Source organism: Nematostella vectensis, chromosome 6 (genome assembly GCF_932526225.1).
Source record: "Nematostella vectensis chromosome 6, jaNemVect1.1, whole genome shotgun sequence".
In the NCBI taxonomy this organism is placed as follows: domain Eukaryota; kingdom Metazoa; phylum Cnidaria; class Anthozoa; order Actiniaria; family Edwardsiidae; genus Nematostella; species Nematostella vectensis.
In genome coordinates this window covers 14,498,962-14,512,860 of record NC_064039.1, presented here as the reverse complement: position 1 = coordinate 14,512,860, position 13,899 = coordinate 14,498,962, and the positions used below count along the sequence as shown (strand labels likewise).

The 13,899-nt window shown below is 43.2% G+C and overlaps 2 protein-coding genes across 2 annotated transcripts; both read right to left on the bottom strand.

The window, feature by feature from the left end:
- Positions 1 to 191: 191 nt before the first annotated feature.
- Positions 192 to 4,879, bottom strand: LOC116619742 (mucin-5AC-like). The gene is made up of 3 exons (XM_032384830.2): positions 2,174 to 4,879; positions 1,686 to 1,868; positions 192 to 961 (listed from the first exon to the last, which is right to left on the bottom strand). Exons 1-3 carry the CDS (start codon positions 4,688 to 4,690, stop codon positions 944 to 946), a joined length of 2,718 nt encoding a protein of 905 aa, XP_032240721.2. The 5' UTR covers positions 4,691 to 4,879; the 3' UTR covers positions 192 to 943.
- On the bottom strand, positions 4,719 to 13,588 carry LOC125567934 (putative GPI-anchored protein pfl2). The gene is made up of 4 exons (XM_048728982.1): positions 13,361 to 13,588; positions 7,151 to 7,465; positions 5,243 to 5,521; positions 4,719 to 4,724 (listed from the first exon to the last, which is right to left on the bottom strand). Exons 1-4 carry the CDS (start codon positions 13,478 to 13,480, stop codon positions 4,719 to 4,721), a joined length of 720 nt encoding a protein of 239 aa, XP_048584939.1. The 5' UTR covers positions 13,481 to 13,588.
- Between the last annotated feature and the right edge of the window lie 311 nt (positions 13,589 to 13,899).

Here is a 13,899-nt window from a genome sequence, read left to right as displayed (position 1 = left end):
TCATGCTTTATGGATTATGGACGTGTTAAAGAGCTATGTATGTTGTATATTTCTTTGTTGAATGTGGGCAACTTTAGACAGAATCGTGGTAAGCGGAGATTAAGCCCAGGATTGGTAGTTCATTGTGAGAGTGGAGGTTGTCTAGGTATATTCTTTGAGCATTCCCATTGTGTTGGTAAAACTAAAGAGTCTTTTAATGAAAAAGATTTTTATATCTTCTTTTTTTTACTCTTATTCCATTCCAAGGTACATCATAATGTATTTCTAGAAATATCTTAATTATATCTATGTATCTATTTATATCTTGTGAACCTTGTGATATCTTGTCTTAATAAATGCTGCAAAATGCTCTGCTATAAAATCTTTCTAGTTACACATACATACATTAACGGAATTCTGGAGTATATGTTATTACAAAGCATTATTTCATAATGTAAACAAATTTTCCCTTGTTTATTGTAATTCTCATGCCATTTCAAACAATTGGCATTGCATTTTTGTTTCAATTTGTAAATACTTTTCATCTTGCATTTGCGATAATAAGGCACAACAGCCATGTGAAGTGCCACAAAAATATTATCTACCACTAATGTATATAAATGCTTCAAATTCGAACAGAAATAAAAAAGGCTTCTTCAATTTTCAAAGTTTTTATGTGATGTTTTTTTTTGTGATTTTGAGATGATTTTGATGGTTAAATGATGGTCATGATGATGATGATGTAGATAAAATACCTTCCTAACTAACCTAACCTTTTTTAATGAAAGTAATTTCCGATTATAGTTTGTAAGAAATAAGACATGTAAGATATTTATTGAGAGATCTATTAAGACATATATTTTGTCATATTTGTTAATAAAGCGTATTGCGTTTCCTCTGCCGTTTTTCTCGTCTTCTGTGGCATCTTGTTTGTAATTAATCCGAGCAACGCTACCAGCAAATACTAAACTTCCTCATCGATCTGCAGAACAAGAAAAAGAAACAACAAATGCTTTTTAATCATGATATAAAATGAAGTCATTTTTAAGCAGAGGTTCAACTAGATCTTAGAGAATACCATATTAAGAGGCAGCCCTTCAAGATATCTAAAAGCACCCTTTAGACCCAATTGTTTTAATGCGGATATATTTGCTTGTGATGGCTTTTCTAAGCTCTCACTTGTTATGCTTGCTGCACACTAGACATGACGACATGGGCGCGCGCACTCTTATGTTCAAGTGTGAATGGTTTCAAATAAAGACATAAGCTCTACATGTTTTTTTCGTTTATGTTATTATTTGCATGTCGTTATTTCGGGCTTAACATACGGAATTATGAATGGGCGCGCCTATGTAGTTGCATGGTCGCCATGGTCGAGGATAGATTGTCCTACATGTTACTCCTGTACCATTGCGCTTCTGTATAAATGTTTTCACTAACAGCAGGAACAACTGCCGATCTCTGGAATAATGTGTTACTCCAAATGTGAACAGGCTTAGATTGTGTACAGAACATAACTGTTCTTGCTGACGCTCAGGAAAAAACGCTTCCTAGGCTTCTAATTAAGTTATTTCAAGAGTTCCAGGGTTGGGATAGTTCCTCCTAGTCATCGAGAACTCTAGAACAGCTTTCCACCCCCCTTCCCCCATAGGTTAGTTCAATAAGGGATAGGGTTGATTCTTTGAAACAGTGTTCAAGCTGTTCACCTGCTCTATGACCTCGGATGATACATGTGGGTTGATTTCTACCGCTGGCGCGCCCCGCCTTAGTGTTCCTGTCGTCCTGAAGCCGGACATTTCCAACCCTGGGTCCTCTGCCCAGATGTCATAACTCCTGTTATCGTACGTTGGATCCCATTCCAGAGTTGTACGTTTGCGATGGCGGCGCACCTAATAATCGAAATCAAGTTTTCATGAATTGTGAGTTATTGATTAAAGATAAAAAGCATTTATATGGCACTTATATTAGCCATGTTCTAAGCGCTCAACCTGTTAAAAAAAAGCCTTGTTAAACTGGGGAACACAGGCTTCTAGTAAAACTCTTATACGTCCAACAAGTCATCTTCAGGACCAAGATACAGAAATAGTCTCTACATATCTGGACGGGGTGTCGATAGAGGCCCCGTACTCCCACACATTCATGCTTCAAGTCTACACTATCAGACTTTTTCCAACCTTCTCTAAATGATACGTACACAGTAGACCACCAGAACTGTGATGATCACGATGAAAAATCCACACGCCGCGCACACCACGATAAGCCACCAATCCCAGCCACCCTCAGTGGGTTTGCTTGACGCCTTGGTCACCACCACGGAATCCTTCCTGATCACAAGCCCTCGAAGCGTCTCATTGTTCGCATTCCTCAAATAAAGGACAAAGTCCTTTTCCGTCGCAGGCGACGTGCGCGTAGTGTACGCCTTGAATTCAACTATAACACTTCCTTGACGGAATGACGAAATTCTACAGAAAAGAAACCCTTCAATTGCTATAAAAACATCGTTGAACACAGCTTCAATCTCCATGGCCTGTTTCCTGAATACTACGCTTTCCGGATCCGCTAGCTCTTCCTCGTAGACCCTGTTCTCCACGGTTGCCGTCCCGTCAAATATTTTTCTGTCTGGCTCTGTCTGGTCAGTGAACTTGACCTTGGAGAGTTCATAAGGCTTGGAGCGCCCTGACCGAGTGGCTGCGTATGTGACGTCCTCAAGTTGTGACCCCGTCACTTGGGCTTCGAAACGAGCATAGACCGTCACCTCGCACAGTAACTGACCGTTAACTGCCTCCTGAAAACCTCGAATCTCCATGTGCGAGAATCCAGGAACATCGCGCTTGTAGATTTTAGTAAACACTCGCTTGATGTTATTGGAAAGATTAATGTACTCTCTGCTTTCTCGGTCACTTAGCGATGACACGTAAATCTCGTTGAGTATCGTCAGTTCTCCTTTAAACTCTTGCGCGTATGGCGCTGTTGTAGGCCCAGACGTTGGTGCGATTGATGATGTTGCATGTGGTATTGATGATGCTGGAGAAGTTACGACAAGGGATAAAGACTTTACTGTTGAATAACTTGGTATAGACATAACGGTGGTCACGTAATAGGATGAAGGCCTTGGCGTTGATGACAGTGAAGGCTGGATTGTCAGAATTTTACTTGTTTCGGTAGCAATCGTTGAAGGCGTCTTTTGATTTGTTGATAGCGAAGGATGTATGCCACTTGTTTTTGAAGTCACTTGTGTAGACTGCATCAATGCCGTCGTTGTTGTCCACAATTCAGACAGAGACGATGCTAAACTTGAAGTGGGTACTCTTCGAGCTGTTGAAACGCCTGTCGGGTTGATTGAAGACTGCGATAGAGTTATAACGACCGTCTCCAGGGAAGGAATATATGTCTCGGTAACCGCTAAGTCGATAAATTTAGAACTTGCAGGGCTGGTCACACTCGTGGTCGCCTTGACACCCAATGATGATGATAACAATGGAGGTGTTGGTAGTATGGACGCGATGTCAACTGACGGGTACGATTCGTTTGCTTCGATTGTCGAAGTTGTTGTGATAATGGAGGAATTATAGAGTAGGAAAAGGGTAGTAAATGTAACAGAGCTTCTCATTGTTGAACTTGTAGAGTTTGCGGCTGCCGGCGATGTCATCACGGAGGGGTAACCTGTGATATAGGATGTGATCTTTGTTGTTGCTGGTGTCCAGCTGCTGTTCAGGGTTTGGATTAGTGTATCGTTTGGTGCAAAGGATGGACTGGTGCTTGAAATATTTGCAGTTGTGTATAATGGTGTTGTTGAGATGATCGTTATATTCGACGCACTTGTGATCATTGTCTCTGATTGTACACTCGTTGCATTCATGTACATAGTGTCGTTTGGTGCAAAGAATGGACTGGTGCTTGAAATATTTGCAGTTGTGTATAATGGTTTTGTTGGGATGATCGTTATATTCGCCGCACTTGTGATCATTGTCTCTGACTGTACACTCGTTGCATTCATGTACATAGTGTTATTTACAATGCTTGTTCCGTTCAACGTACGATTAGGTGATGCACTGATGCTTGACATTGACCAAGTAATGTTTATAGAGCCTGACACCGACGCGAAACTGATAGGGGTTGCGCTCAAGTTGGCAACAATAGATGAGGTGTTCAGTATCGGAACGCTTGTGAGGTTCATGGTTGGCATGCTTGGTAATATTTCTACCAAGGTACTGTTCGTTGGCACAGTGGTTCGGTTAACTGTTGTGATGTTCGGTAAATTTGTATCACTGATGGTTGATAGGGTCAAAGTAGAATACGGTATTGTTGATTCAAAAAAGCTAGTCAAAGAAGGCGTCAGGATTACCTCAAACAACGTAGTTGGTACATGCGCACTCGTAAAAGAGGATAAGCTTGATAAGATTTCGAAGGTTGTACTTTTTATAACAGATACTGTTTTCTCATATGACTGAGTAGTCACTGGTATTATTGAAGTTTGAAATAAAGGTGTTGTTGCGAAAGCTATTGAGGAGGGCTTCAAGGTGTCAATGGATTGCTCTATTGAACTGTTCATTGTGATGCTCGATGGGATAGAGGCACTGATGCTTGGTACGAGTGTAGTTGTATTTGGGGTAGTCGAGTCAACGACCACACTGGTTGCACTTATAGATGAAGCGACTGCCGACGAGGTCATCAATGGAGGGTAGCCTGTAGTAATTTGCGTTCGTTTCATCGTTGTTTCGAAAACCACACTTGTTGATCTAGTCCTTATTGTGTCATTTAACGAAGACAACAAAATCACCGAAGTTGCAATTCTTGTTGTGTTTGGTGTGGCGATGACGGTTGTATTGTAAGGCAAAATAGACGTGCTAATGCTTGGGATCAATGTGGTTGACAATAAAGATCTCGTCAAGCTAACAGAAGAATCCAGTGTCGTCATATTGGCTACATATGATGGTGACATCGTTGTTGCTGCAGTACTTGTTGCATTCGGCGCTGGTATGAGCGTTGTATTGTATGGCACGCTTGTCGAGGGAAGAATCATAGTGCTGTTCGCTTCTCTAGTCATGTTTATTGTGACGTTTGGTGAGATAGAGGCACTGATGCTTGGTACGAGCGTAGTTGCATTTGGAGTAGTCGAGTCAAAGACAACACTTGTTGCGCTTGTAAAATTACCCACTGCCGACGTCATCAATAAAATGTAGCTTGTAATATTGGGTGATGGTGTGATCGTTGTTGGGAAAACCGCACTTGTCGATGTCGTCCTCAACGTGTCGTTAACTGCCATCGTTGTGTTTGAGGTGATGTTGAGTTGGATAGAAGAAGCAACGCTTGCCATGATTGTGCTTTCAATCGATGGTGTCGTAGAGATAGCACTCACATTTACAGTAGACGATGAGATCGTTGAAGTCACCAGTCTTGTTGTCTTTGGTGTTGCGATGACGGTTGTATTGTAAGGCAAAATAGACGTGCTAATGCTTGGGATCAATGTGGTTGACAATAAAGATCTCGTCAAGCTAACAGTAGAATCCAGTGTCGTCATATTGGCTACATATGATGGTGACATCGTTGTTGCTGCAGTACTTGTTGCATTCGGCGCTAGTATAAGCGTTGTATTGTATGGCACGCTTGTCGAGGGAAGAATCATAGTGCTGTTCGCTTCTCTAGTCACGTTTATTGTGACGTTTGGTGAGATAGAGGCAGTGATGCTTGGTACGAGCGTAGTTGCATTTGGAGTAGTCGAGTCAAAGACAACACTTGTTGCGCTTGTAAAATTACCCACTGCCGACGTCATCAATAAAATGTAGCTTGTAATATTGGGTGATGGTGTGATCGTTGTTGCTGCAGTACTTGTTGCATTCGGCGCTAGTATAAGCGTTGTATTGTATGGCACGCTTGTCGAGGGAAGAATCATAGTGCTGTTCGCTTCTCTAGTCATGTTTATTGTGACGTTTGGTGAGATAGAGGCACTGATGCTTGGTACGAGCGTAGTTGCATTTGGAGTAGTCGAGTCAAAGACAACACTTGTTGCGCTTGTAAAATTACCCACTGCCGACGTCATCAATGAGGGGTAGCTTGTAATATTGGGTGATGGTGTGATCGTTGTTGGGAAAACCGCACTTGTCGATGTCGTCCTCAACGTGTCGTTAACTGCCATCGTTGTGTTTGAGGTGATGTTGAGTTGGATAGAAGAAGCAACGCTTGCCATGATTGTGCTTTCAATCGATGATGTCGTAGAGATAGCACTCACATTTACAGTAGACGATGAGATCGTTGAAGTCACCAATCTTGTTGTCTTTGGTGTTGCGATGACGGTTGTATTGTAAGGCAAAATAGACGTGCTAATGCTTGGGATCAATGTGGTTGACAATAAAGATCTCGTCAAGCTAACAGAAGAATCCAGTGTCGTCATATTGGCTACATATGATGGTGACATCGTTGTTGCTGCAGTACTTGTTGCATTCGGCGCTGGTATGAGCGTTGTATTGTATGGCACGCTTGTCGAGGGAAGAATCATAGTGCTGTTCGCTTCTCTAGTCATGTTTATTGTGACGTTTAGTGAGATAGAGGCAGTGATGCTTGGTACGAGCGTAGTTGCATTTGGAGTAGTCGAGTCAAAGACAACACTTGTTGCGCTTGTAAAATTACCCACTGCCGACGTCATCAATGAAGGGTAGCTTGTAATATTGGGTGATGGTGTGATCGTTGTTGGGAAAACCGCACTTGTCGATGTCGTCCTCAACGTGTCGTTAACTGCCATCGTTGTGTTTGAAGTGATGTTGAGTTGGATAGAAGAAGCAACGCTTGCCATGATTGTGCTTTCAATCGAAGATGTCGTCGAGATAGCACTCACATTTACAGTAGACGATGAGATCGTTGAAGTCACCAATTTTGTTGTGTTTGGTGTTGCGATGACGGTTGTATTGTAAGGCAAAATAGACGTGCTAATGCTTGGGATCAATGTGGTTGACAATGAAGATCTCGTCAAGCTAACAGAAGAATCCAGTGTCGTCATATTGGCTACATATGATGGTGACATCGTTGTTGCTGCAGTACTTGTTGCATTCGGCGCTGGTATGAGCGTTGTATTGTATGGCACGCTTGTCGAGGGAATAATCATAGTGCTGTTCGCTTCTCTAGTCATGTTTATTGTGACGTTTGGTGAGATAGAGGCACTGATGCTTGGTACGAGCGTAGTTGCATTTGGAGTAGTCGAGTCAAAGACAACACTTGTTGCGCTTGTAAAATTACCCACTGCCGACGTCATCAATAAAATGTAGCTTGTAATATTGGGTGATGGTGTGATCGTTGTTGGAAAAACCGCACTTGTCGATGTCGTCCTCAACGTGTCGTTAACTGCCATCGTTGTGTTTGAGGTGATGTTAAGTTGGATAGAAGAAGCAACGCTTGCCATGATTGTGCTTTCAATCGATGATGTCGTCGAGATAGCACTCACATTTACAGTAGACGATGAGATCGTTGAAGTCACCAATCTTGTTGTCTTTGGTGTTGCGATGACGGTTGTATTGTAAGGCAAAATAGACGTGCTAATGCTTGGGATCAATGTGGTTGACAATAAAGATCTCGTCAAGCTAACAGAAGAATCCAGTGTCGTCATATTTGCTACATATGATGGTGACATCGTTGTTGCTGCAGTACTTGTTGCATTCGGCGCTGGTTTGAGCGTTGTATTGTATGGCACGCTTGTCGAGGGAAGAATCATAGTGCTGTTCGCTTCTCTAGTCATGTTTATTGTGACGTTTGGTGAGATAGAGGCACTGATGCTTGGTACGAGCGTAGTTGCATTTGGAGTAGTCGAGTCAAAGACAACACTTGTTGCGCTTGTAAAATTACCCACTGCCGACGTCATCAATGAAGGGTAGCTTGTAATATTGGGTGATGGTGTGATCGTTGTTGGGAAAACCGCACTTGTCGATGTCGTCCTCAACGTGTCGTTAACTGCCATCGTTGTGTTTGAAGTGATGTTGAGTTGGATAGAAGAAGCAACGCTTGCCATGATTGTGCTTTCAATCGAAGATGTCGTCGAGATAGCACTAACATTTACAGTAGACGATGAGATCGTTGAAGTCACCAATCTTGTTGTGTTTGGTGTTGCGATGACAGTTGTATTGTAAGGCAAAATAGACGTGCTAATGCTTGGGATCAATGCGGTTGACAATGAAGATCTCGTCAAGCTAACAGAAGAATCCAGTGTCGTCATATTGGCTACATATGATGGTGACATCGTTGTTGCTGCAGTACTTGTTGCATTCGGCGCTGGTATAAGCGTTGTATTGTATGGCACGCTTGTCGAGGGAAGAATCATAGTGCTGTTCGCTCCTCTAGTCATGTTTATTGTGACGTTTGGTGAGATAGAGGCACTGATGCTTGGTACGGGCGTAGTTGCATTTGGAGTAGTCGAGTCAAAGACAACACTTGTTGCGCTTGTAAAATTACCCACTGCCGACGTCATCAATGAAGGGTAGCTTGTAATATTGGGTGATGGTGTGATCGTTGTTGGGAAAACCGCACTTGTCGATGTCGTCCTCAACGTGTCGTTAACTGCCATCGTTGTGTTTGAAGTGATGTTGAGTTGGATAGAAGAAGCAACGCTTGCCATGATTGTGCTTTCAATCGATGATGTCGTAGAGATAGCACTCACATTTACAGTAGACGATGAGATCGATGAAGTCACCATTCTTGTTGTGTTTGGTGTTGCGATGACGGTTGTATTGTAAGGCAAAATAGACGTGCTAATGCTTGAGATCAATGTGGTTGACAATGAAGATCTCGTCAAGCTAACAGAAGAATCCAGTGTCGTCATATTGGCTACATATGATGGTGACATCGTTGTTGCTGCAGTACTTGTTGCATTCGGCGCTGGTATAAGCGTTGTATTGTATGGCACGCTTGTCGAGGGAAGAATCATAGTGCTGTTCGCTTCTCTAGTCATGTTTATTGTGACGTTTGGTGAGATAGAGGCACTGCTGCTTGGTACGAGCCTAGTTGCATTTGGAGTAGTCGAGTCAAAGACAACACTTGTTGCGCTTGTAAAATTACCCACTGCCGACGTCATCAATGAGGGGTAGCTTGTAATATTGGGTGATGGTGGTATCGTTGTTGGAAATACCGCACTTGTTGATGTCGTCCTCAACGTGTCGTTAACTGCCATCGTTGTGTTTGAGGTGATGTTGAGTTGGATAGAAGAAGCAACGCTTGCCATGATTGTGCTTTCAATCAATGATGTCGTCGAGATAGCACTCACATTTACAGTAGACGATGAGATCGTTGAAGTCACCAATCTTGTTTTGTTTGGTGTTGCGATGACGGTTGTATTGTATGGCAAAATAGACGTGCTAATGCTTGGGATCAATGTGGTTGACAATAAAGATCTCGTCAAGCTAACAGAAGAATCCAGTGTCGTCATATTGGCTACATATGATGGTGACATCGTTGTTGCTGTAGTACTTGTTGCATTCGGCGCTGGTATGAGCGTTGTATTGTATGGCACGCTTGTCGAGGGAAGAATCATAGTGCTGTTCGCTTCTCTAGTCATGTTTATTGTGACGTTTGGTGAGATAGAGGCAGTGATGCTTGGTACGAGCGTAGTTGCATTTGGAGTAGTCGAGTCAAAGACAACACTTGTTGCGCTTGTAAAATTACCCACTGCCGACGTCATCAATAAAGGGTAGCTTGTAATATTGGGTGATGGTGTGATCGTTGTTGGGAAAACCGCACTTGTCGATGTCGTCCTCAACGTGTCGTTAACTGCCATCGTTGTGTTTGAAGTGATGTTGAGTTGGATAGAAGAAGCAACGCTTGCCATGATTGTGCTTTCAATCGATGATGTCGTCGAGATAGCACTCACATTTACAGTAGACGATGAGATGGTTGAAGTCACCAATCTTGTTGTGTTTGGTGTTGCGATGACGGTTGTATTGTAAGGCAAAATAGACGTGCTAATGCTTGGGATCAATGTGGTTGACAATGAAGATCTCGTCAAGCTAACAGAAGAATCCAGTGTCGTCATATTGGCTACATACGATGGTGACATCGTTGTTGCTGCAGTACTTGTTGCATTCGGCGCTGGTATAAGCGTTGTATTGTATGGCACGCTTGTCGAGGGAAGAATCATAGTGCTGTTCGCTCCTCTAGTCATGTTTATTGTGACGTTTGGTGAGATAGAGGCACTGATGCTTGGTACGGGCGTAGTTGCATTTGGAGTAGTCAAGTCAAAGACAACACTTGTTGCGCTTGTAAAATTACCCACTGCCGACGTCATCAATGAAGGGTAGCTTGTAATATTGGGTGATGGTGTGATCGTTGTTGGGAAAACCGCACTTGTCGATGTCGTCCTCAACGTGTCGTTAACTGCCATCGTTGTGTTTGAAGTGATGTTGAGTTGGATAGAAGAAGCAACGCTTGCCATGATTGTGCTTTCAATCGATGATGTCGTCGAGATAGCACTCACATTTACAGTAGACGATGAGATCGTTGAAGTCACCAATTTTGTTGTGTTTGGTGTTGCGATGACGGTTGTATTGTAAGGCAAAATAGACGTGCTAATGCTTGGGATCAATGTGGTTGACAATGAAGATCTCGTCAAGCTAACAGAAGAATCCAGTGTCGTCATATTGGCTACATATGATGGTGACATCGTTGTTGCTGCTGTACTTGTTGCATTTGGCGCTGGTATAAGCGTTGTATTGTATGGCACGCTTGTCGAGGGAAGAATCATAGTGCTGTTCGCTCCTCTAGTCATGTTTATTGTGACGTTTGGTGAGATAGAGGCACTGATGCTTGGTACGGGCGTAGTTGCATTTGGAGTAGTCGAGTCAAAGACAACACTTGTTGCGCTTGTAAAAATACCCACTGCCGACGTCATCAATGAAGGGTAGCTTGTAATATTGGGTGATGGTGTGATCGTTGTTGGGAAAACCGCACTTGTCGATGTCGTCCTCAACGTGTCGTTAACTGCCATCGTTGTGTTTGAAGTGATGTTGAGTTGGATAGAAGAAGCAACGCTTGCCATGATTGTGCTTTCAATCGATGATGTCGTCGAGATAGCACTCACATTTACAGTTGAGGATGAGATCGATGAAGTCACCATTCTTGTTGTGTTTGGTGTTGCGATGACGGTTGTATTGTAAGGCAAAAAAGACGTGCTAATGCTTGGGATCAATGTGGTTGACAATGAAGATCTCGTCAAGCTAACAGAAGAATCCAGTGTCGTCATATTGGCTACATACGATGGTGACATCGTTGTTGCTGCAGTACTTGTTGCATTCGGCGCTGGTATAAGCGTTGTATTGTATGGCACGCTTGTCGAGGGAAGAATCATAGTGCTGTTCGCTTCTCTAGTCATGTTTATTGTGACGTTTGGTGAGATAGAGGCACTGATGCTTGGTACGGGCGTAGTTGCATTTGGAGTAGTCAAGTCAAAGACAACACTTGTTGAGCTTGTAAAATTACCCACTGCCGACGTCATCAATGAGGGGTAGCTTGTAATATTGGGTGATGGTGTGATCGTTGTTGGAAATACCGCACTTGTTGATGTCGTCCTCAACGTGTCGTTAACTGCCATCGTTGTGTTTGAGGTGATGTTGAGTTGGATAGAAGAAGCAACGCTTGCCATGATTGTGCTTTCAATCAATGATGTCGTCGAGATAGCACTCACATTTACAGTAGACGATGAGATCGTTGAAGTCACCAATCTTGTTTTGTTTGGTGTTGCGATGACGGTTGTATTGTAAGGCAAAATAGACGTGCTAATGCTTGGGATCAATGTGGTTGAAAATGAAGATCTCGTCAAGCTAACAGAAGAATCCAGTGTCGTCATATTGGCTACATATGATGGTGACATCGTTGTTGCTGCAGTACTTGTTGCATTCGGCGCTGGTATAAGCGTTGTATTGTATGGCACGCTTGTCGAGGGAAGAATCATAGTGCTGTTCGCTCCCCTAGTCATGTTTATTGTGACGTTTGGTGAGATAGAGGCACTGATGCTTGGTACGGGCGTAGTTGCATTTGGAGTAGTCGAGTCAAAGACAACACTTGTTGCGCTTGTAAAATTACCCACTGCCGACGTCATCAATGAAGGGTAGCTTGTAATATTGGGTGATGGTGTGATCGTTGTTGGGAAAACCGCACTTGTCGATGTCGTCCTCAACGTGTCGTTAACTGCCATCGTTGTGTTTGAAGTGATGTTGAGTTGGATAGAAGAAGCAACGCTTGCCATGATTGTGCTTTCAATCCATGATGTCGTCGAGATAGCACTCACATTTACAGTAGACGATGAGATCGATGAAGTCACCATTCTTGTTGTGTTTGGTGTTGCGATGACGGTTGTATTGTAAGGCAAAATAGACGTGCTAATGCTTGGGATCAATGTGGTTGACAATGAAGATCTCGTCAAGCTAACAGAAGAATCCAGTGTCGTCATATTGGCTACATATGATGGTGACATCGTTGTTGCTGCAGTACTTGTTGCATTCGGCGCTGGTATGAGCGTTGTATTGTATGGCACGCTTGTCAAGGGAAGAATCATAGTGCTGTTCGCTTCTCTAGTCATGTTTGTTGTGACGTTTGGTGAGATAGAGGCACTGATGCTTGGTACGAGCGTAGTTGCATTTGGAGTAGTCGAGTCAAAGACAACACTTGTTGCGCTTGTAAAATTACCCACTGCCGACGTCATCAATGAAGGGTAGCTTGTAATATTGGGTGATGGTGTGATCGTTGTTGGGAAAACCGCACTTGTCGATGTCGTCCTCAACGTGTCGTTAACTGCCATCGTTGTGTTTGAAGTGATGTTGAGTTGGATAGAAGAAGCAACGCTTGCCATGATTGTGCTTTCAATCGAAGATGTCGTCGAGATAGCACTCACATTTACAGTAGACGATGAGATCGTTAAAGTCACCAATTTTGTTGTGTTTGGTGTTGCGATAACGGTTGTATTGTAAGGCAAAATAGACGTGCTAATGCTTGGGATCAATGTGGTTGACAATGAAGATCTCGTCAAGCTAACAGAAGAATCCAGTGTCGTCATATTGGCTACATATGATGGTGACATCGTTGTTGCTGCAGTACTTGTTGCATTTGGCGCTGGTATAAGCGTTGTATTGTATGGCACGCTTGTCGAGGGAAGAATCATAGTGCTGTTCGCTCCTCTAGTCATGTTTATTGTGACGTTTGGTGAGATAGAGGCACTGATGCTTGGTACGGGCGTAGTTGCATTTGGAGTAGTCGAGTCAAAGACAACACTTGTTGCGCTTGTAAAAATACCCACTGCCGACGTCATCAATGAAGGGTAGCTTGTAATATTGGGTGATGGTGTGATCGTTGTTGGGAAAACCGCACTTGTCGATGTCGTCCTCAACGTGTCGTTAACTGCCATCGTTGTGTTTGAAGTGATGATGAGTTGGATAGAAGAAGCAACGCTTGCCATGATTGTGCTTTCAATCGATGATGTCGTCGAGATAGCACTCACATTTACAGTTGAGGATGAGATCGATGAAGTCACCATTCTTGTTGTGTTTGGTGTTGCGATGACGGTTGTATTGTAAGGCAAAATAGACGTGCTAATGCTTGGGATCAATGTGGTTGACAATGAAGATCTCGTCAAGCTAACAGAAGAATCCAGTGTCGTCATATTGGCTACATACGATGGTGACATCGTTGTTGCTGCAGTTCTTGTTGCATTCGGCGCTGGTATAAGCGTTGTATTGTATGGCACGCTTGTCGAGGGAAGAATCATAGTGCTGTTCGCTCCTCTAGTCATGTTTATTGTGACGTTTGGTGAGATAGAGGCACTGATGCTTGGTACGGGCGTAGTTGCATTTGGAGTAGTCAAGTCAAAGACAACACTTGTTGAGCTTGTAAAATTACCCACTGCCGACGTCATCAATGAGGGGTAGCTTGTAATATTGGGTGATGGTGTGATCG